This window comes from Struthio camelus, chromosome 10, assembly GCF_040807025.1.
Source record: "Struthio camelus isolate bStrCam1 chromosome 10, bStrCam1.hap1, whole genome shotgun sequence".
Classification (NCBI taxonomy): domain Eukaryota; kingdom Metazoa; phylum Chordata; class Aves; order Struthioniformes; family Struthionidae; genus Struthio; species Struthio camelus.
The window spans coordinates 772066-795207 of record NC_090951.1 but is presented as its reverse complement, the minus strand read 5'-3'; the positions used below and the strand labels follow the sequence as shown (position 1 = coordinate 795207).

The following is a 23142-nucleotide window of genomic DNA, read 5'->3' as shown; positions in this document are numbered from 1 at the left end:
CCTTTCCCTGTTTGGGGAGGGAGGGGGGCGTTTTTCACCCCCTTCCAAGTCCCTTCCGTCTGCCTCTTGCTCTCCTACGTCCCTCAGTGGGTCAGGGGAGGGGAAGGCAGAAAGCACCTCCGTATTTCCATTGCTTGTTTTCAGCAGTGCCGCACTCTTTGCATTAACCTTAGATTAGACTTTCTATTTTGGGAGCTTACTCCTGGGGCACGAGCTCTCGTTTGATTCTGAGGAGTCCAGGGTCCGTCGGCATTTGTGGTGGCTGTTCTTTATGGAAACCGGCTGTGTCTTGTCTCCGACTTACTTGCCTTTCTTTCTTTCTCCCCTTCCCCACATCCCCATGTCTGCCTTTAGGTCCAAGCCGTACTGGGTGCAATGAAAGCTCCATGCAGGCCTTACCATGGAGGGCTGTGACTCGCCTGTCATCTCCGGGAAGGACAATGGGTGTGGCATCCCTCAGCACCAGCAATGGACTGATCTCAACAGCACCCACCTCCCCGACAAGCCCAGCAGCATGGAGCAGTCCACAACAGAAAACCACGGGCCCCTAGACAGCCTGAGGGTCCCTTTTAATGAGCGCATCCCAGACAGCACCAACTCAGCCGGCCCCAGCACTGAGTCCACTAGCAAAGAGGTCAGCTGCAACGAGTGCTCGGCCTCCTTCGCCAGTTTACAGACCTACATGGAGCACCATTGCGCCAGCGCCCGCCCACCCCCTCCGATGAAGGAGGAGAGTGGGAGTGACAGCAGTGAGGAAGGGGACGAAGAGAGTGATGTGGAGAACCTGGCTGGTGAAATCGTCTACCAGCCAGATGGCTCGGCGTACATCGTTGAGAGCGTCAGCCAGCTGATCCAAAGTGGGGGAGCCTGTAGCAGTGGCAATGGCAACGGCAGTGGGGCTCTTCCTTCGCTCTTCATGAACTCTCTACCCAGCGCTGGGGGCAAGCAAGGAGAACCCTCCTCTGCCGCACCCGTCTACCCACAGATCATTAATACTTTCCACATAGCCTCATCCTTCGGGAAATGGTTTGAGGGCTCAGACCAGTCCTTCCCGAATACCTCAGCCCTGGCGGGCATCAGCCCCGTCCTGCACAGCTTCCGCGTTTTCGATGTGCGACACAAAAGCAACAAGGATTACCTGAACAGCGACGGTTCTGCCAAAAGCTCCTGTGTATCCAAAGATGTTCCCAACAATGTGGACCTGTCCAAATTTGATGGCTTTGTGCTCTATGGGAAGAGGAAGCCCATCCTGATGTGTTTCTTGTGTAAGCTCTCCTTTGGGTATGTCCGCTCATTTGTGACCCATGCGGTACATGATCACCGAATGACTCTGAGTGAGGAAGAGCGGAAAATTCTTAGCAATAAGAACATCTCCGCTATCATCCAAGGGATAGGCAAGGACAAGGAACCCCTTGTAAGTTTTCTGGAACCAAAAAACAAAACCTTTCAACACCCTCTTGTTTCTGCAGCTAACCTCATAGGCCCTGGACACAGTTTTTATGGTAAATTCAGTGGCATTCGAATGGAAGGTGAACAGGCTCTCCAGGCCGGGACTGCCAGTGGAACAGAGCAGCCACAGTCAGGCATCTTGGCACCTGGTGCACTCCTGAACCTTGGTGGGCTGACCAGCTCGGCTCTGAAGACTCCAATTACCTCAGTCCCCCTGGGCCCGCTGGCTTCCAGTCCTACCAAATCCTCAGAGGGAAAGGACCCTGGGGTAGCAGAGAGCGAGAAGCAAGAAGTGGGTGACCAGGATAGCCTCTCGGAAAAGGCAGAGCCAGTTGAGGAGGTGGAGGATGAAGAAGAGGAAGATGCGGAGGAGGAGGAGGAGGAGGAAGAAGAGGAGGAAGAGGAAGAGGAAGATGACGATGAGGGTTGCAAAGGACTGTTTCCGAGTGAGTTGGAGGATGAATTGGAGGACAGGCCCCAGGAGGAATCTGGGGCTGTGTCAGGCAGCAGCAGCAAAAAGGACCTTGCTCTCTCAAACCAAAGCATTTCTAACTCTCCCTTAATGCCTAACGTGCTCCAGACCCTGTCACGGGGCACAGCTTCTACTAGTTCTAATTCTGCTTCTTCCTTTGTCTTTGATGGTGCAAACAGGAGGAATCACTTAAGCTTTAACAATGAGGGCGGTGGAGCCAATGTGGCAGAGGGCAGCAGGAGGCTGGACTTTATCGATGAAAGTGCCAATAAAGACAATGCCACAGCACCAGAACCAAATGAGAGTGCAGAGGGCGAGGACGGGAGCTACATCTCCCATCACCAGCATGCTGGCCCCCTCTGTGAACTTGGGGGTGGGGAGTGCCCCTCGGGGAGTGGCGTGGAGTGCCCAAAATGTGACACTGTCCTGGGCTCCTCGCGGTCGCTAGGTGGCCACATGACTATGATGCATTCTCGCAACTCATGTAAGACGCTCAAGTGTCCCAAGTGCAATTGGCACTACAAGTACCAGCAGACGCTTGAGGCGCACATGAAGGAGAAACATCCCGAGCCGGGTGGCTCATGTGTCTACTGCAAAAGTGGACAGCCACACCCGCGGTTGGCACGGGGTGAGAGCTACACTTGTGGTTACAAGCCTTTCCGCTGCGAGGTCTGTAACTACTCCACTACTACCAAAGGCAACCTCAGTATTCATATGCAGTCTGATAAGCATCTCAACAACATGCAAAACCTGCAGAACGGAGGGGGAGAGCAAGTCTTCAGCCACACTGCTGGGGCAGCCGCGGCTGCAGCAGCAGCTGCAGCTGCAGCAGCAGCAAATATTGGTAGCACCTGTGGGGCCCCCTCCCCCACCAAACCAAAAACCAAACCGACATGGCGGTGCGAGGTGTGCGACTATGAGACCAATGTAGCTAGAAACCTTCGTATTCACATGACCAGTGAGAAGCACATGCACAACATGATGCTGCTTCAGCAAAATATGTCCCAAATCCAACACAACCGGCACTTGGGCCTCGGTAGCCTGCCATCCCCTGCTGAGGCAGAGCTCTATCAGTACTACCTGGCGCAGAACATGAATCTTCCCAACCTGAAGATGGACAGCACTTCCTCTGACGCACAGTTCATGATGGGGGGATTCCAGCTGGATCCCACCAATCCAATGGCAACAATGGCTCCATCTCTAGGTGAGGTTGAACTGCTTTCCTGTTGAGCAGTGTCTGCGTGTAAGGGAGGGATTGCGATCTCGGGACTACAGAAACCCTCGTGCGGGATAGGGTGCTGTGTGCCAACTGCTGTCTTTGCAGCTTGCTGTAACGCGGTGAGTGGCTGTTGCATAATCGTCAAGGATGAAGACTACGTGGTAGAAACCTGTCTTCTGTATTCCCCCCGACCATCTTTCTCATCCTGAGAAAATCATGCACACTTTTTGTGTGTTTTGTAAGAATTTTGGTAGGGAGCTAATGAAACAGTGGGTATGGGGTATTGCTAACAAACATTAAATGTTCATAATTGCAGAAGTAAGGATGCTTTCCAAATGTTTCCTGATGATTTCTTCTTGGTTTGGTAAGGTACTTGAATGCCGTTTTACGGGTGGCTTTGTGATAGAGTCTGATCAGTTGCTAGCTCTCTCAAAGGTAGATGTTGAGTTGCTTTGTTAGGGAATTGTTGTGTTGCCCTGAGAGGAAAAAGTAAGCAAGTTTTGAAAGGTGTGATGAATTCCTGTAGAAGAGATGTTGTTCCTCTGCTGAAGAGATTGAGCTGAAACCATTCCTCTGATGCCAGTATGCGATGCGTGATTCAAGACTTGACTGGAGGAGAATTATTAAACTGAAGAAGAACGGCTATAGGGAGAAAAGATCATTCCTCTCATGACAAAAAGCACTTCAAAATAAACTATGAAATGTGTTTTTTCCTGAAAACAAGCATTTTTTTCATGTTTGTGTGCACTATGCTTGGTACAGCGTGAGAGACACCAGAAAAGGCACTTTGTCTCTCCACAGAATTTAGCCCAAGAATTAGACTCCGAATGGGGGTGGAGAGCCATGTCCCTAAAAGTACTTCCACCATACTGCTTTTGTCAAAACATTTCTGACAGCAACCTTTTGATAAGAGTACGCACGCTTCCCTGTGCGTTTGAACTTCACAGCACTCTAGGATAAAAGCCGAAGCATAACAAAATGCACCATAACACTTATGACATGGCAGATACTAACTGAAATGGCTCTTGCCTCTACTTTGTTTTGCTTTTGCTGAGAATTTTTCATAGTGCCTTGAGAAAGTGTGTGGAAAGAAATCTGCCACTTTACCTGCTTTCCTCTGAACTAATTTCTCTGTGCTGCACTCTGCCCTTTCTAACCTTGTCCATCCATTGATGCTGTTATTAGTGATGCACTGCATTACTGGTTCATTGGTCTCATGCATGTTCTCCTTTCCTTCAGCTATTCATAGTACAGTTTATTAGTCTAGAAGGACATTAAAGTCGTATGAGAGAACAACAACACAAGATACTAAAAAAGTGAAAAAGAAAACAAAGGCACTCAAGTGGCTATGAATTAAAGTAATTCTTTTTTCTGTGATGTCCCAGCTTGCATCTTTGGGAGGTCAAGGACATAATTTTTTGAGCGCATTTTCCAATTGCTCCAAGCTGCCAAAAGATAAAATTGCCAGCCATTTGTAATGTAGCTTATTGTGTGTAAAATTTATAGCGTCATCCACGCTGGGTTTCTTGGAGCTCCTTTTGGAGTTCATAGCCCCCCCCTTATTTAAATACAGGGAGGCTGGCATGAGCGAAGTTCGGAAGTATTTTAACTAAAGTCTCCTAAAGCACATCACAAGGCCTTGAATGAATGTGAGTGTAGAGAGTGATTTTTACGTTGTATGCTTGATGATTACAAATCTTGAGCTAGGGATCATGGCGGGAGGCCGTTCCCATGTCAATAAGCACTTGACACAAGCTCAGCTTATTAGACTCCAAGTAAAAGACTTATCCTAGAAGAGTAGCTTTGCTCTGCACGGGCACATCTTAACTAAAAGTGAAGGGTCTAGAAGTTGTCTGTCATGTTATTTGCTTGCTTGTACATCTGTATGTCTTTTATAGATGTAGATACAAATTTTTTTATACATGCACGCACATTATTAAACTGCTAGAGGTGAAGCAGATTTTTCCCATTTTTACACTTCAGTCCAAAACTGGGTTTGAGTAGAATATTAATAATTCAGAATATTCTGTTTTCAGGTTTTTACTACATGATGTGTTTAGGATAGACTGATTCAAAGAAAGGATTTCAGGATATATCCTCAGAGGAAGACTTAGAAAAATCATTGATTAGGAGATACAGACTGGAGAAGGCAAGTGGTGGGTTTCGTGTCTCTGGAATATGTAGTGAGCAGGTACGCAGAAGCAGTTGTACAGAGGGCACAGTTCTGCCTTGGTGGGGGGGATAGAGTGGATAGGAAGAAAGGATTGTGACTACTTTGATGGCAAGACAAGTCCCTTTTCTGAGAAGGTGGCACAGGGGAATGGCAGTGCATCCAAATGGGACTTCCCTTCTCTTAACCACTTCTTCTTTATGTAAGTACAAGACACGCTTGATGAAAGCGAATTGCTGTTCCTCTAACAAACTTAGCATTCAGGTTATCTTGTAAGCTGCGGTTCTTCCTGCCTAGAACTGCACTGAACATTGTGGCATTGCATTTTTGCAGGAAAACCAGTAGTGTTTACCCTGCCCAAAGCTCCAGTCTGCACCAGCTGTGTTGATACGCTTTCAGAAAGGTTAGTGAGCTGTGAGTGTCCTCCCAGTGCTGGCTTTTTCCCAGCAAACAGATTGAAATGTAGGAAACTAAAAGTTAAGGAAATAAAAAATCTCTGTTTTCGATTGACTGAGTAGCTGTTGACCTGAAGGTTGCTTTGATAAAATAAGCTTTTAAGCCAAGCTGTGACATAAGATCAAGGTATAATACCAAAAAGCTGCAGGGAGTGAGTAAATGTCTTCAGAATGGAAAAAGGGAGCAAGGTGGAGCAGAGATCCTAGGGAGAGACTGGTGGTTGGTCTCTGTGCTTTGGCACAAGAAGTTAATGTTAGAAAAAAGTCTCTCTGTCCACATCTTCAAAGTACTCTGATGTAAATCAGAGCTTGCTGCATTCATTTTGCTGTAAGTGAATAAAATTTGGCTCCTGGCTTGAAGAGCAGATCTGTGACAGTTAAAGATAGTAAGCTTCCTGCTGGCTTTCCCTGACGTTCTCTTGCGTTCCTATTCTTAGCAGTGCTTGTCTTTTCCTTGGGCATACAATGCACCTATCAACACTGTTTTTAGAAGACTGTCTACCATTTTGAATCGTCTCTCTTGGACGAGAGATGAGGCCTGATACTGCAGGAATGACACTTTCGGAGAGGCTTTTGTCCTTGCTGCTTTCTGCACTGTTTCTGCTTCCGATTGCAACACAGTAACCCGACTGCAATACTCCTATCACTTGGGTTTATGGCCAAGTTCACCATTCTTTTTTCAGGCAAGGACCGTGCTCAGAAGGTACGAAGTACCTCATACGAAGTAACATTTCTTGCTTCTCCAGGTTGGTAAGAAAAAACAGAGTAAAGCATGATCTAGTTCTCTTGACGTGGTTACAGAGACTTTCAGTGCAACGCTCAGGAAATTTTTCTCTACTGAAACTGTGCAGGAAGTAGATTCTCTTGGGCGGAGGGTTGGGTACTTCTCTTTCAGAGCTTGGCATTTACAAGGTGGATAGCAAGGGCTGCTGCACTCCTTTCCCACTGGACGTAAAATACATGCTGGCTGCTATTGCCTTTTTCTTCGCACGTGGTACCGACCAGCAGCACAGAGGAATAAGTGAAGGGACTGCTGTGCTTGGCTTTTGCTGCAGGTTTGGTGGGTGTAACCATTGCGCTGAGAGCATGTGTTCTGCTCTGTGCTTCTCTTCTGGCAAATAAAGAATGTAGCTTTCCTGACGTTTCTCTCCCCTTTTTCCTTCGTGCAGTGGGTGGAGAGATCCCCTTGGACATGCGGTTAGGTGGCGGACAGCTGGTATCTGAGGAGCTAATGAACTTGGGTGAAAGTTTCACACAAACAAATGACCCATCGCTGAAGCTCTTCCAGTGTGCTGTGTGCAACAAGTTCACTACAGATAATCTGGACATGCTGGGCCTCCACATGAACGTGGAGCGTAGCCTCCCTGAAGATGAGTGGAAGGCAGTGATGGGGGACTCATACCAGTGCAAGTTGTGCCGCTACAACACGCAGCTCAAGGCAAACTTCCAACTCCACTGTAAGACGGACAAGCACGTGCAGAAATACCAGCTGGTAGCACATATCAAGGAGGGTGGCAAGGCCAATGAGTGGAGGCTGAAGTGTGTGGCCATTGGGAATCCTGTACATCTGAAATGCAATGCTTGTGACTACTACACCAATAGTCTAGAGAAGCTGCGTCTCCACACGGTGAACTCGAGGCATGAGGCCAGCCTGAAGCTCTATAAGGTAAGGGTTGGCTTTGCTTAATCTTTTTTCAGGGCCCAAATGTTGGGACAAAGGAAAACATATTTTTGAGTGCAATGGTTGAGATCCTTTGGAGAAGAACTGCCTTCAGATCTTCCAAGTGGAACCCGGTTTCTCTTAAGCTCTTCAACTTGTGTTCTGCTAGCAAATATGTTCTTTTAAAGTGATGTGCCGGCCAGTAAGTGCCCATTTCAGGGTGCTTTAATGGGTGCTTATGTGTCTTAACAGCACTGCTTATGTGTTCAGTGATACTTTTATGCATGACAATTCGACAGTCACTGCTGAAAGGGTTCGTACAGTATAGCATTTGCCATTGTAAAGTGTTTTCCATAAGCTGGTTCTGCAGAAGATCCTGCAGAAGAACATGAAGGCTTTTGATATTCTCAGACGAGTGTGTTGATCCTGGTTTTGAGAGGGCTGGGTGGATTAGATGGATCAGGGAGTGAGGAAGAGGGCTGCTGTTTCCATGTTTTTATGCTCAGTATGTGTTAATGCTGGCATCCGTAAACAGACTCAAGTCTGGAAAAGAGAGAGAAGCCTGGAGCAGAAATTTGTTTAAGCATGCATGTACTTGTCCGCATGTGTGGCCAGTGTTTGGAGGCGTTGTAGGTTTTCATCCATGGCAGTATTTAGCCTGTGACTCCATCTTGTTTTCTCTTCCTTCTTTGTGTGTCGTCTTTGTAACTACCTTCTTTTTTTCTGACTTATTTTTCTCTCATTCCCCATCCCCTTCCCCTCCCCAGTCTGAACACTGTGGGCTGTAACCCAAGAGGCGCTCCGGATACAGTAAATAGTCCTTTCACTCGTGCAGCAGAATTGCTCCAGACGTTTCTATTGATTTTCGCTGGACTTAAAGCTTCACCTTTTTCTCTAATCATCCCATAATGGCTTTAGTATGAACAATCAGGTATGAATTGCCATAAATCTGAGCAGCCACGCACCTCCCATTCACACGTGCTGTCCCGCTCATTGTCATTTTGTTCTCTCAATTTTTATGTTTTTTCTGTCCTCACTTTTTTCTTTATGCTTTTCCCCAAATGTGGTGTGAGGTCTTTTATATATATATATATAGATATATATATATATTTAGAGAGAGAGAGAGAGATACAGATATACATAGATACGTACACACAGACCACATTTTGTTGTTGTTTGTTATTTCTTTGAATGCTTTTCTGTACGTAATGGGATTGTAAAACTTTACCTTAAACTGTACAGTAGCCCACCCATATGAAGATACAGACATGTTAGATTTGAAAATCACTGTTTTTTTCCTGGGAATGAACTGTTTCAGCAAATTCAGAGAGGAAAGACAGAACCAGGAGCATGATAGGAGGAGCGCCTTGAAATGTGGTTCTCAGACTTGGCTAGTGCTGATAGGGGACTGCTCAGAGGACGAATGTATTCCTGTTAAGACCAAGACTTCAGTGACGTTCGATGATACCGTTGTCAGCTGGGAGCCAGCGAGCAGAGCCTGGGTCTGAAAATGGTCGGGTCTGCTCTTCTTCCTCTGCTCTGAGAGGTGTAAGAATAAAACGAGCTTGGAAACTGGGGGCAAGAGGATCCTACTGAGACTTTAAAAAGCCAGCTGAGGGATCTTGTCTGTCTGTGGAATTCAGTTTGGGGTGCAAAAGCGTTATTTGAAAGCTCTATTGTGAGTTTTAACGCTTATGTTGTTCTTTAAATATGTACTGCTAGGGTTTAAAGATTCTTGGTCTAGACCCTTCAGTTACAGTGATTACTACTGGGGAAAAAGCAATTAGGATGCTAGAATTCTCCTCCGACCTTGCCAAAAAAAAAAAAAAAAAGAGAGGAGGAGGGGGAGGAAAAGAAAAAAAGAAAATTGCAGAGAGTCAGGTTGGGGGATGTAGATGCATGTAATAAAGATTCCTGAAATGCTTTCCTCAGACAGGCAGAGAGAAATTGTTGTCAGCGCTCAGATTCATGAGAGGCCTGGGCAATTCTCCGACTTGTTACAGGCTGACGTCGCTTCTGACGCGAAAGCAGCAGTGAAACACCCGGCAAAGGATAACGTGTTTCAAAGTACTGGAATCCGTTGTATGGTCTGTATGTTAACTCTCTAATGTGTCTGTATAAAGCCCATGAAATACGCTGATAAGGACTTTTCTTTGTTTCGATAAACGCCAGACTGTGTTATCGTAGGCTGGATTCCTGTTGCCCTGCTATTGCAGGGAGGCAGGGGTCCCGGCGTCCCGCCCCAGCGTAGGTGGAGTCGGTGTGTGACTTCGTGGAAGAACTTTTCTGTGGGTAAACGGAGCTCTTTGCTGAGGTCTCGGCTCAATTTTTCCAGTCTTTAGAGTGGTTGTGATGCCATGTCTCTTTTGATAGCTGAAAAGATGCAATGGGAGTGGGGGTAGTTTGCAGAATGGTTTCTCTCCTCTCAGGCCTTGGTGTGGTCTGCAGTAAATTGAGATTGATTGGATGTTATTTTTCCTCTTGCTAATGTAATCCATTAGCCTGGCACATGCATAATCAGTTTAGAGCACAGTTAACTGGATGTAATCGAGTTCTTCCCTGCCTGCTGGAGAAAATCCTCTCCAGATGCTGCTGGGTGAGAGCGCACACTAGGCTTATCACACACAATCCTCCTTATTCTGCTTTTTTGCCATTTTCCTCTTAAATCACACATTATTGGCTGCTTGCGTTGCCCAAGAGCCACTTCTGTCAGTGCTACTTGTTGCCAAAAACGTAGTCCGGAGAGGCTGTTAACCCCTACTCCCGTGAGTTTTAGTCTTCTCCTGCAATGCACCCACTGCCAGAGGAGGAGAGCGTTTGGCCTTCTGCTGCCACCTTCATCCTGCACAACGTAACAGTTTGCATCAGTTCCTCTTCCCGCATCAGTGATGAGGGCGCAGAGATCCAGCAGTGGAGTCCTTGCTTGCAGCAAGGAACTGAAAGGTCCGATAGCCTTGCCTTTTATCCTTCTGTTCCTCCTGAACGCGCGTTGTCCCATTAAAATACTGGGGCTAATTTGAGAACACGGTGGTTTTATCTTGTACTTACTGGGGGAATGCAGTATCTGCGCCTCTTGCCATAACTTCCTAGCTCTTTATTTTTTTGTAGTCAGTGTTTTATATATTCTCAGATAAACTTCCCGGGAAGCACCATTATAAATGTGTGTCTTTAAATTTTTTAAGAGTGGATGGTACTGGTTTGGGGTAGATGGACAGGTTTGAAGACCCTTCGTCTCTAGCAAGGACAGCCTGACGAATGTAATACGAGACTGGGCTAGAGATGGCTTTGCTCCATCTCTTGCATATGTTCTTGGGAGATTTTCTTGAAGCCTGTGTAAAACAGAAATATAATCCATATCCTTTTTTCTGGAATTATTTGAGAATTACAGATTTGGCATGTGGAGTGTTTGTAAGGAGCACTGCTTGGAACCAAAGAATGCTGACTACATCATCTTTGACCCAGTCCAGACTCGCAGTTCAAATTTGAACCGAACTGGGAAACATCCTGTCCAGTACTCGTTCAGATGACGTAGGAGAAAGGGCTTATTCCAGTATGCAGCGTGCTTTCCAATCAGTTGGCCTAGCTGGGGCTCTTACTAGCAGTTTCGCACATGTGGGTCAAGACCTGACTGACTTTATGAGCCTTTTGTCGTTCTAAAAAGCTGTTCTCCTACTTGAGGTCGTGGGGTGAAAGTAGGGCAACATAGGAAGCCTGCGATTCTGCTTTTTCTGTGTCTCTGTTTATCCCCGCATACCTGGCTACTCAGACCCTTCCATCACATGCTGAGCGTTTGTAGTTTCTGCAAGGAGAGATTCAAAAACGCATACTTTCTTCTGTACTGGGTTCCAGAAGCCTGTTTTCCTGAGAATTAGCTGCTTTGTCCGCTGAACGTGACATCAGCAGAGAGCATGGGCACAGACAGATGTATTGATATGTTTTTACAGTATTCCCAGAGGAGTTCAGGTGCACCCAGAATACTGTATGTTCTGAGAACAGTTAACTGGAAAGGTACATAGGTCTGCCAGGAAATACCTTGGTCTAGCAAATGGCTTAGCCAGTCCAGAGAGAGGAATACTGCGTTTTGTGCTCTGGTTACTTAAATTCCATTATTCATCTGTTTGCTAGCATAGTGATACCAGGGGAAAAAAAAAAAGTAGGATAACAGTTGCAAGAGCGTAGAAGAGGTTGCTGTTGTAAAACTCTGTGGCAAAGAAGTTATAATTTCTTCCCCTAGTTCCCTGGTGTGCTTGTTTCCTTCAGAGATGCTGAAATGTTGTTTGTGCGTCACCGTTCTCTGATATCTAGAGATGTATAGGTCCTTACGTGATATATTCATGGTGAACAAAAATGCACAGCTGCCTACAAGTTTCATGGTGAGCCTGGTTGATGCTCAGTGCCAGAGCAATGCACCATATCAGAGATATTTTGATTTTTAAATCTGCTTTCTCACCCCTGACAAGGGAGTTTTTTGTTTTGTTTTGTTTTCTTCCCCCCAGCAGAAACTATCAGTTGTTGTAAACAGAGACTGAGATTGTACAAACTCTTTGCAAGTGCAGGCTTACTGTAACAGAGTTAAGTCTTGTCTCCTCACGAGCATAATGGACTAGAATAGACTTGAAACAAAGCAATGCTCCCCACATCTGGAGGAGGCTGAGCGTGAATGTCGTGTATCCGTTGCACAGGTGGAATATCCAGAAGGAATTAATCTGCTAGAGCACAAGCCAAGTTTGGATGTTTCCTACAACTTCCTGAAAAATCCCCAGTTCAAAACCTGTAACTCGGTCAGAATAAGTTTAAACAAAGAGCTACTGAAGAAACACATTGCTGGCCAGACTGCCAAATGAGTTCATTCAATGAGTTCATTCAGTGTCTTCCTTTTCAGTCTTTCCAAGTGATAAGTTAACTTTTTTAAAGGAAGTTGGGAAGCCGAAGAAGAGGGTTTGGGATGCATGATGCCATATATAGAGCTTCTTTTGTTAGCTAATAGACGCAGTGCATAGGGGAAAATGGCTCCTTAATACCAGTACTGCAGATACTAGCAGTGATGAAACTAGTTGGATCTGTGCTGACTTGGAAAGAAACAAAGGCAACCTGTGAAAAGGAAAGCAAGGTGCAACTACAAACCCAGCCGAAGGCGGTGGGGTTTCCCAGTTCCATGACAGAGCAGCGTTTGTCTAACACTGTCCCATCCGTGGGCACAGCAGGAATATGTTTATGTTCTGCCAGCCAAGATCCCTCTTTTGAGAGCAAGCAGGCTGAGCTGGAGTAACTGCAGTAAGGTGCTGAGCTGCCTTGGGGATTGGGAGGCAGTCTTTAAATTTCTGGTTAAGTACCGTACATAAAATAGACAAAACCCCAAAGCATGTGTTCTGTGTGACATTAATCAAAGAGCTATGGTGGGATTGTTGGTCTTTAGATATTGAGTGAATAGGCAGTTCAGAAAGCTGGTGAAAAGGAAGGACGCAGCAGTATGAGAGTGTAGGACATGTAGGAATGACAGAGCAGTTGGAGCAACAGTATATGTTAACTTACTTGACTTTAATAAAATACCGTGGAATCTCTAATAGTGATTTATATTACACAACTAAGAAGAGTGTAAAAGACTCCTTGACCCAGGATGATGACTGCGACGTACTAGGAGAGGATAACAGATCCTGCAAAGTAGAAAATACGGTAAAATAGGAGACTTTTTTAGGTACCGCTTTGTAAATGGGATAAGGTGTCATGGCAGCGCATGCCGTGGCAGCATAAAGCTTCTACAGGCTGTAAGTGCCAACTTCTTGAAAAAACTTGTAGGAAAATCCAAAAAAAGGATTTGATCCCGGATAGCGCATGGAACACGGTATGAAGTAGAGTTGCTGAATGATAGTGACGATGCATTCAATTTCAACATCCTTGCATGATAGAAACAGACACAAAGAGCATCTACCATGACAGTAGTTAACTTTGAAGTGAAAACTGTGTGCAAATGAATGAGCTGCTGCTAAAAAGAAATTAAAAGGCTGTGTTGCGTGCAGGTCACAGGTTTTACTTAAAACACTGTGCTGGGTGCTTGTAAACATATACTACCTATGAGAAAAAGTTGGGGGCGGAGAATGAGGGAATGGGCAAAAAGAAAAAAAACTCGAAGTCCACAGGAAGTCCTACATGATTTAATAGGAAAGTTAAGGAGACTTTTCAAAGTGAGAAAAGGAGTGAGGGGGAGAACAAGGAAAAAAGGGGAAGAAAGACTGCAGGGACTGCAGTATGGGGAGGGGGAAAAGAAATGAGTTCTTTCCATCTGTGTTTGATGGAGAAGAATTAAAGGAAGTCTCTTTACACGGGATAAATCTGAGAGGCGGCCTCAGGTTGAAGTGTCAGTGAAGTAAAATATCGCCAGACTTGCTAGGATTCTTCGCTGAAGCGTTCTAGAACTTGTACGTAAAATTGCAGGCTCCTAACAGAAACGCGTACCAGAAACGACAAGTCATTAAGTTAGCAAAATGGTAGAAACAGCGGTAAGAACAGTCTTAACATGCATGTGGATTGAAAAGGGGATAAAACAGACCTGTGGAAGAGGAAGTTCTCACGACACTGTTAGTTGCAAGACGGTGTCAGCCAGTCCAGACAAGGATGCTCTGTCTCATCCGGAGCAGTTGGGTTTCCAGAGAGCTTTTGCCAAGGTTCTTCACTGAAAGCTCTTAGTGAAGATGGTGATGTTGTCACTGGGATGAAAGATCTGTGAATTGGTAGCTAGGGGAAGGATGGGAAAAAAAGAAACACCTCACAGTGGAGAAAAAAGACTGGAAAGATCTATGTGGCTTGCTGTGGTATGCACAAGTAAAATGCTTTAGGTATCAGAAGTTGCCTGCTTATTAGAATAAGGCTACCTTTGTGTGTGTGTGATCGATGTGAGTTAAGCATGCCGCAGGTCTAGAGTATGCTAGAAGTGACAGTCATCTCTTCCCACTCCTTGGCTGATGGTAGAGGTTTCCTGTAGGGCTTCAGTATATGAAGGGTCTATGTTTTGTCAGGTAAAGAATTTTAAAGAAATGATTTGGGTTCTTGACTTCTATAAGGAGAAAATCAGAAAATTAATGGCATCAATGAGAAGAGAGTGAAAGGAATTCTTGGCTTTTAGCTCAAATATATGACAGGCTAAAGCAGAAAGTTTCTATGTGTTTTTTTTTTTTTGTTGTAGTTGCATTTTAATCAACCTACCAGAAGCTTGGAAAACACTCTGCACAGTCTGATCCTTCTGCAACTATTGGTAGAGATCTGTCTTCTGTCCCCCGCAGGATTACAGAAAATTTTAGCTCGTGGGCACCACTTGCAAAGGGCGACTTTGCGTTCACCCTGCGGAACCAAACCGGGCTTCAGCCTTGCACGCAGAAACGACAGAGCGTGGGAGAGCGCGGTGCAGCGTTGCTGGAGCTGTGAGCAGCCAGTGTGATTCAGCTTTGAAATACCCAAATGATTTAACATGGGCAAAAGGAAACATGTTTGGGTTTTAATTTTTATCAAAAACTTCCTTCTGTCTCTGCCTTTTAAGGTTCTTGGGGTAAAGTTGCTCACAAAGAGTCTATCATGTTTGTTACAGAGGATTTAGAGCTGTATTAACCTTTGATTTACTCCCTGACTTCTGTGTGTTTGGGGTTTATTTTTGCAAGTTTATCTTTTGAACTACAGCTGCAGCATCAGAGTTCTGAATTACGCTCATGAGTAACATTAACTGTGCCAGAAGCCTGTTTAAATTATAGAATATAAGGGACTTTTAACTGGTTTCCTACAAGGTTTTAAGTTAAATTTCCAACAGCAGCTTCCCAACTGCTTCACACATCCATGTAAAAGCCTCCCTACAAAGTTGTTCTTAAAGCTGCTCACTAAAACCTTTAATTCACACCTACCATCTTCTAGTCTGGGTAAACTCCTAGTGAAAGATAAGCTCATGACTTGAAACAGTTCTCTGGACTAGAGCAAGCTCAAGTCCAGACGAACTTTGAGCTTTGCTGAACTTGTAGCTTGAGAAACTTTGAGCTACACCCTGGTCCGCACATAGCACAAAGCTTGGTGTTCAGAGGGGGTTGGGGCTGGACTGCGTGCCTGGCGGGCTGAACCCTCCTGCTCAGTTCCTCGGGGCTTGCAGCGTTGGCCACCCCTCCCTGAGCAGCCCAGGCCAGAGCGGGGTGTCCCAGCAGGCCCTGTGCGCTCCAGCATCCTCAGATATTCAAACAATAATTTATCTCTCCACAAAGCTGACCAACAGCCTAGTGAAGAAGCTTACCTGTAAAAGCAACTTAAAGCAATAAATGAGAGAGACACAGCAAAATGAACAGGAACATGTGATCAGCACAAAGTCCTGGACCTAAGCTGTTATCTCACCGCAAGATGTCATAATTTTGAGTTGGAAGCATGAATCTTATATGGCCTTTCCCCATGCATGATGCCAGTTTAGTCTGCATTTACACTCAATTTTTTCACAATAATTTTGGAACATGTGAATGAATGTTTAAATTGTGCAAACCCAAGGCAGGAATTTCTCCCAGTTCAGATGATGCTTGTCCGTACAGACTTTGGGATGGCAGGGAGGGTGAGAACAAGGTGGTTGTGGTCGTTGTTCTGATTTCAGGCTGTTGACAGAAGCTCTAACAGACCTTTTGGGATGGGGAAAGCTGTCACTGCGGCTGCTGTCTCTCCAGTACCTTTGTGGAAGGTTGCCACTCCACAGAAGAGCGCGCTGTAGCTGAATGTGTTTCAGAGACCTTGGTCTGGATCCAAGACCTGCGTTTTTTTTCCATGTGATCAGTCACTATGAGCTGAAGCTGATGCAGAAATGTGTGTGTTGTTGGCTTACTCTCATACCTGAGATTTAGTGTTGTGAAGAGAAGCTCTGATCAGAGGACTTGAATGAGATTTGTCCAAGACGTTTTGTCAGAAGCCTTACCTGGGCTGCCTGTAGGACATTCCTGCACGCACCTAGTGCACGTAGGTGAAGACAGGCACACGTGACCGGGCAAGTCTGGCTATGAAAGTGCTTGAGCCACTGGCTATAGGAGATGGGGACAGCCATTTTGTACGAGGTCAAAGTTGGCAGATGGCGAGGTGTTGCAGTGCTGTAAGCTCCAGGCTTCCAGCATCTTTGCTGAAGATCTGGATTCAGATGGTTCCCGCTATCTGATATTCCCGTGGTTGCAGCTGGGCAGTTGTGTTTCTACTTTGTGTAGTATGAATTACAGACAACCTAGGAAATGCCGTTAATTTCTTTCCCCAGTTTGTGGGGGAGGAGAAGGGGGGAAGGTCTTAACTTTCAGTAAAGTGGGTAAGAGCCCTTGCTAGGTAGCAGGAAGCACCGCTGTAGGCTCTCTCATGATGTGCTTTATTAAATAATGGATGTCCATTTGTTAATATCCATTTTTAGCAAGGGGTTGATTTGCAAGTGCAGGAAGTGGCTGTCAGGTACTTTTCCCCAACCTGTTCAGCGTAGCATGAAGTGGACTCCTGCTTCCTGTTAGGCTGCGTTAGTGCTGCCATATGGCAACGCACTTTCTCTTGTGTTCTCCTAAGGTAACTGAGCTATTTCTGAACAGAGTTTTGTAGCAGTTAGTCCAAAAAATTACTGTGAAAGTGGCATGGGAGGTTCTAGGCTTGCTATCTCGCAGGAAATTGATTAAATTACAATAAATAATGCATATGTAATATATATAATGCATTGCTGTCCTATCTGCCAGTCCTAAAAACTCTGGCTTTGCAATGTACTGCACGCAATCAAGTTTTGCAATTCAAATTAGGCAATAAGTTATACTCGTGCAACAGGTTCTCTGAAAGTTGTGCCTTAGGGTATGGTTGGACAAGATCTGGTAAATCTTATTGCAGCTGTTTGATGATGTTTGTCTCTAGGTTACTTTGCCTCCCTGCCAAGGATCACAACCAGCAGTGCGGAGCTGTGGGACAGAGAGCAGGTATAGCAGCCGTCTTGGCACGTGGTTTTGTGGGCAGCAGCGGGTGCCTTGGGTTACTGTGGCCCAAAGTGCCGGAACCGGCACCGCCGTGGTCCTGGGGCCCTCCCTTGCTGCACCCTGCCCTGGTAGCGCTGCCTCAGCAGTGCAGGTCCGGGCCTGGGGGATGGCAGCGGAATCTTAAGTTGCTGCCACCACCTGGCAAGTGAGTATTTATTTTAAAACTTAGCTATATCAGTTTGTGTCTTGATGACCTTTGAGGAGCTTATGGAGCTCCCTGCCTGGAGCTTCCTGCATCACCAGGAGCGTGGCTTGCTGTGAGGAATTCAGCTCGTGCGGCCTTGGCAGGACTTGGCATGCCTGTCCGGAGTACGTATAAGCAGGCATTTGAGTAAGCTGTTTTTCCCCAGAGTGCTATATCCTCATTCTCCCCTCTACTGCCTTCCCTCTGCCATATTTTGAACCCTTCCCGTTGCCACACGCTGTGTAGGATTGACAGTTTGGGTGTTATGCCACTCTAAGGAAAAGCTGCTGGGATCAACTTGTGGTAAATGGTACCATTTTGATTTATGCTGGAGCTGCCTTACACTTCCGCTGTTAGTTGCTTTTGCCTTGACAGTAAGAATGAATGACTTGATTCCTTCTTTCCTTCCCTCCCTTGTTCTGCGTTTAAAATGGGGACGCGGATTTCTGAAGAGGTAGCTTTGCTTGACCATTGAATCATTGGTGAAGTGCAGATAGTCCCAGGATCCTGGTTTTCTCATTGTCCGAAACATCAGACAGAATTTTTCTGCCCTGCAGAACAGGTCGTAAAGGTTTGGCTAGAAATGTAGTCATTGTCTCATTGTGTGACTTTGCTTTGTGAGGCTGCTTTGCCTTTCCTCTTGCCAGCTCGGGGCTCCCCAGCGGGGAGGTAGGAAGAGGGGGAAGGTGATGCAGGAGGCTTGAGGCCGAGATGCTCTAATTTAATTTGAGAGCATTCAAAAGGTTTGAATTTTATCCTTCCCCTTCACCCCTCAAGCGGGGCTGCCCACAGCTGTGGAATCTGCAAGGCTGGATGCATGTGACTTGTTTGGGTTTCACCACTTTTGTGTAGTGGTTAGAGTCCTCTGACCTCCCGTCATTTATTTCCCTTCTGCTGTCTAATGGCCTCCAGCCTTGACTCCTACCTCCCTTTCTGAACATGCCCTAGAATCGTGTCCCACCCACTCCTCCCTTTCTCGGCTCCAGAATGATAGTTACAAAGAAAATCACCTGGGGAAGTTTCAGGCAGCGGTAACAAAGCCTATCTCCACAGAGGGGAGGCTAATTACACAGCTAATTAATCCAACAGATGTCACTTTAAATGCCTGTTTCTTTGTGATTCTGTTGCACACATCATGCTGGTTAAACAGACTTCATGGACCCTGTTCAAAATGCCTGCGCAGGCTGTTGGAAACTGTTATTTTAGACCCTAGCGTGTCTTGTTAGTTCCTTAAGGTTTGTATCAAGAAACTAGTCCCAGGGAGTTGAGTCTAGACTTCATTCAAAATAGATTGCACTCAGAGAGAAATGCTGTTTAATAGTTATGTTTAGTTTAAAAATCTGAAATAGCAGTTACAAGTATTAAAGTGATTGTTTACATTCTTGCTCTAAAACTATTGAAGTTAGGCAGAGACATAAGGGAGAAGAGACCCCTGTCTGGTACACCAGAAGTGTAGTTTGGCCCGAGGAAAACAGAATTTGGAAATCTGAGCCTCTCCCTTAAGGTCAGCAGTTCAAATCCAATGCGCTCTTGTAGCGCCTGAAGCCGCTTGTCTATTTGAAATGAAATGCGGTCTGTCTGGTTCCTGCAACGAGCAGCTCATGTGGCATCGAGTGGGTTCTCATACTTTGTCTCGCTAGGATAAGAAAAAATGGACGTTTCTCTGACATCTCACTGCTCCCTTGCTCTCCTGCTCGGGAGCAGCAGCCTTTAAACATCTGCCGGGAGGCCCAGCAGACCCATGACCCGAAGGTGGAATTGCCCCTTGTCACTGGCAGTCAGTGGCGACTGCACGACAGTTCTGGTAACCTCTTGGTGAGACTCTTCTGATTTGGTCGTCTGCCATGTTTAGTAGCCAAGCTGCAGAGAGTTGGGGTGTGCTTGTAGCAGCACGGTGTTGTTAGCTGACTTTGTTCCCGGCTTGCGTATCCATCTGGATATTCGATCAGAAGAAAGGTGTGCGTGGGACTGTGGTAGGATCCGCTGCTTTCCTGCAGCAACGTCGCAGCCCGATCACCTGCCTCGGATGCCTCAGTACGCGCGCGCGATTGCACTGATGCTCTTGTACATAGATGCTGCGGTATCTCCTCTCTTTTCTGCTGTTCTGAAAGCCGATAACGTTAAGCGAAGGTGTGGACGCATAAGCAGCGTATCTAATTGTCAACCTGAGTTAAAGCATGCCGTTATCAAATGCTGTCATACTGCACGTGAACGTCCTGGTTGGAGGTTGAAGTGATTCTTAAATGTCCCACTTTCCATGTGTGTGCTGTGCTAGTCTGGCATTTTATAGCACTTCTAATGCTAGCAGAGTCAGAGGGCTACCTCCGTCTTACTGAGAAGGTAACTTTCAGGCACAAAAGACGTGTATAAAGCTGTCTGCAGCCTTGGAATAAGGCCCACAGTGCTGCGCTTGAAAGGTGGTTGCTAGAAGCAGGGGAAAGCAAAGGAAATTCAACAGGTCATGCCTTGGATATAACAAGTGAAGCAGGCTTAAAGACAGTGGATTGAACTGTATCGTATGGAATAAGCAGGGGGGAGAGAGAGTCAACGGGGGAAGAGTATCTTTCTTGGGGTCTTCACATTATCGGTAAATCACAGTTGGTGCACTTGATTCAGCATAATGGATGTGTTCTCATTTCCCACAGCTGATGAGGATTATATCAGCTTGGTTTAACAGTCTCATTTTCTGTTCCCACTGCACACTTGTTTTAATGTGTTTCAGTTAATGAGGTAGAAGAGAGAATGAGGTGTTACTGTTTATATACCGACAGCAAGTCTGTGCAGAGGACTCTGGAGTCCACGCGGTCCCTTTTTGTTGCTCTCAAAGGGGCAGCGTTAGCTGGCATTTATAGAAAATTTATCGGCTGTGGTTCATGCAGGTAAAAAGCCCAGCCTCACAGTTTTTTCCTGCTGGCGCGTATTTTTCTCTCCCGTGCTTTTCTTATGCATTATTACAGGCTACAGGATGTGTCAGCAGCAATCTGTCTGTGGGCAAGGGATGTGTGAGAGTTAAGGTGGCCCAGATGTCTCATGTCGCAAAGCAACACGATATATTAATATGGGCAAAGCTACTGAGCTCTATTTGGGGTAAAAAGTTCATGTATGCCCTAACATAATTTATGGCTGGAGCACTTTATACCTCTATTGTTTTGTTGCAGTGGTGTTCGCAGGTCCCAAGCGGGGTCAAGGCCACTCTGTGCCAGGCCCTGTATAAACAGAGATTCATTAGTCCATGTCCTATAGCGCTCACAATCCAAGGTATTGTCTTCACCGGCAGAAAAGGTGTGTCGTACCTTGGCTAATGTGTGGTAACGGGACCTAAGGAGTTTGAAAGCTCTGGGTTGTGGCTTGACTGCGTTAATGAAAGGGGACTCTGCATTCATGAAAAACAGGTTGTCCTTGTGATGACGGCAAATGTTTGCTGTGGTGTGGACTAGAGTTGCATTTCTCAAAGCAGCATCCTGTCTTCCCTGTTTCCCCCTGTTCCTGTTTCACTGCTAGTGAGAAGAGCCTATAAATAGTTAAAGCTGTTATCTAATTTCTGGCCAAGCGCCAGCCGCTGGCATCAGTTGGCTGACAGCGAGCCTGAAAGGCCCTGCACATTGTAACCCTTTTGAAGGTAAAGCTGCTGTTGGTTTAAGCGGGAATTAAACAATTACCATGTCTTAGTTCTCCCCACCTTCGGTGGATTGACTCTATAAATTGTCAGCCTGTTGACATTTTAATGTGAATTATGTCATATGGTATCCCCTTTGATTTCAACATGCCTCAGTTTGTAAATACACGAGCCTCTCAAAGGATTGTGGTTAGCCTACACAGAGGAGGCCTCGGGGGTTTTGGTGGGGAGGGCGCACAACGCTCGTCTCTCTCGGCAGCGAGCGTGCCCGGCGCTGCATCTCGCAGCTCCGCAGCGCGATCTCGACGCGCGCAGCAGGGCTGCCTTACGAGGCCAGCGTCGGGCAGGGCCCCTGCCGGTGCCGCACGCTTTGGGCAGCCTCAGAAGAGCCCCCCGGCAGCGGCGTTTGGGTCCCAGAGCATCCTTCAGCCTCGCTCGCGCCGGGGAACGTTGCAACGGGGCCACTGCCCGGCGCCTGCGTGGGGCGAGAGCTGTCCTGCCTCTGCAGAGGGGTCACGGGCCTGTCCGCTGTCCCGTTGTTAGCGCTGCAGTGGTGTCCAAGGGCTGACTGCAGAAGGTCCGGGATTGTGCGAGGTGCCATGCAAAAACACAGTACTAGGCTATCCTTGTGCCAGCGATCGCTATCTAGATAGCAGTCTAGGTCAGGAGCGAACGAGGGAATGCTGATGGGGGAAGAGCTGCGTGTTACTGCTGAAAACTTCTTGGGAGGTGGATTCACCTGAAAGAAAAGAACAGTGAAGGGAGGTGGAGATGGAAGAAAACGTGGGAAGAGCTTGTGTGGGTAAGGCTGGTGTGAAGAGACTAAGACAAGGATCAAGTTAAATAGCTGCACAGCACGGTGCGTGAATGACTGCCCACGCTGTGGCAAAGTCTCTCGGCCCGCCTCGGTGGTCATGCTTTATTTAAGCAGGTCCTGTTCCTGTTGTTTGGTTTCTTGCTGGGTCTCCTTGCGGTCCTTTCCACATCTGTCTGTCATTCCTTCCCCCCATATATGTTGTAGAGCAACTCCTTTTTCAGCAGTTCTGAAAGCAACCTTCTGGATCAGGCATGCTTTCTTTTTTGAAACGGGCTCAAAGCAGTTTTACCCTTCACGTATGTGCCAGGCAGAGGAGGATCCTTAGGCAGAGTAAGGAGAAGAGAGAAGTGAAGGATAGATGGAGTTTTCCTGGAATGACCAATGCCTTCCTCCTTTCAGGTATGACTTGCTTCCTCTCCAGCAAAAATGTTCAGGGTGTCCCAGTGTGAGAGCTGCTGGTTTAAATTTTAACGCCTACAGTGTGGGGGGATAGTTTCGTAACTCCAGAGGAGTTTATGTACAGTCATGTCATGTTGGGACCACGTTGTCTGTATTTCTGTGGGTGGTCACAGAGCACACCTGCTTGTGGTACCTGCTAATGCCCCTCGGAGGAAGCATGAAGGAGGGTTGAATATTTTTGGCTCCAGCTTCAACTCCATTCCTAGAAACTGAGCTGATGCATGTGCTGTGTTAGAAGCCACTGGGGGATACCAGGTGTCCCAAAGGCTTGAGCATGTCTTTTCACAAAATTCGAACCTTGTGAGCCCTCCAGGCATGCAGTTTGCTTAAATGCACATGGTAAGGGAGGCAAAAGGCGCATACACAGACTCAGTGGCCATTCCAAAGTACGGTCATTATTCACTTAGCACAAGAAATGCACAGGGAAACCACAATAGCCACGCACGACTGTTCATATATGGACGTGTGCCTCAGTTCCCGTAGCAGAAGAGGTGGGAGAGATTTAATGAGTCTGGAATCCTTTTCCTGTAGATGGTGTTTTCAGGTCATGCAGTCTGCGCGCTTTCCTCTCTCAAACTCCAACAGACTCTGGGATCCTCTGTTAGCCTGTGCATGTTTCTTCTAGTCACATAGGAGAGGAACCCTG

At 46.5% G+C, this 23142-nt stretch overlaps 1 protein-coding gene across 8 annotated transcripts in view; it reads left to right on the top strand.

Annotated features, from left to right (window-relative positions):
• Positions 1 to 23142, top strand: part of ZFHX3 (zinc finger homeobox 3) — a 752695-nt gene that overhangs the window by 623078 nt on the left and 106475 nt on the right. For all 8 annotated transcript variants that reach the window (XM_068955804.1, XM_068955803.1, XM_068955806.1 and 5 more), the window contains 2 exons: positions 355 to 3125; positions 6935 to 7431. In XM_068955804.1, coding sequence (XP_068811905.1) covers positions 401 to 3125; positions 6935 to 7431 — 3222 coding nt within the window. In that variant the 5' untranslated portion in view covers positions 355 to 400. The remainder of the gene's footprint in view (positions 1 to 354; positions 3126 to 6934; positions 7432 to 23142) is intronic.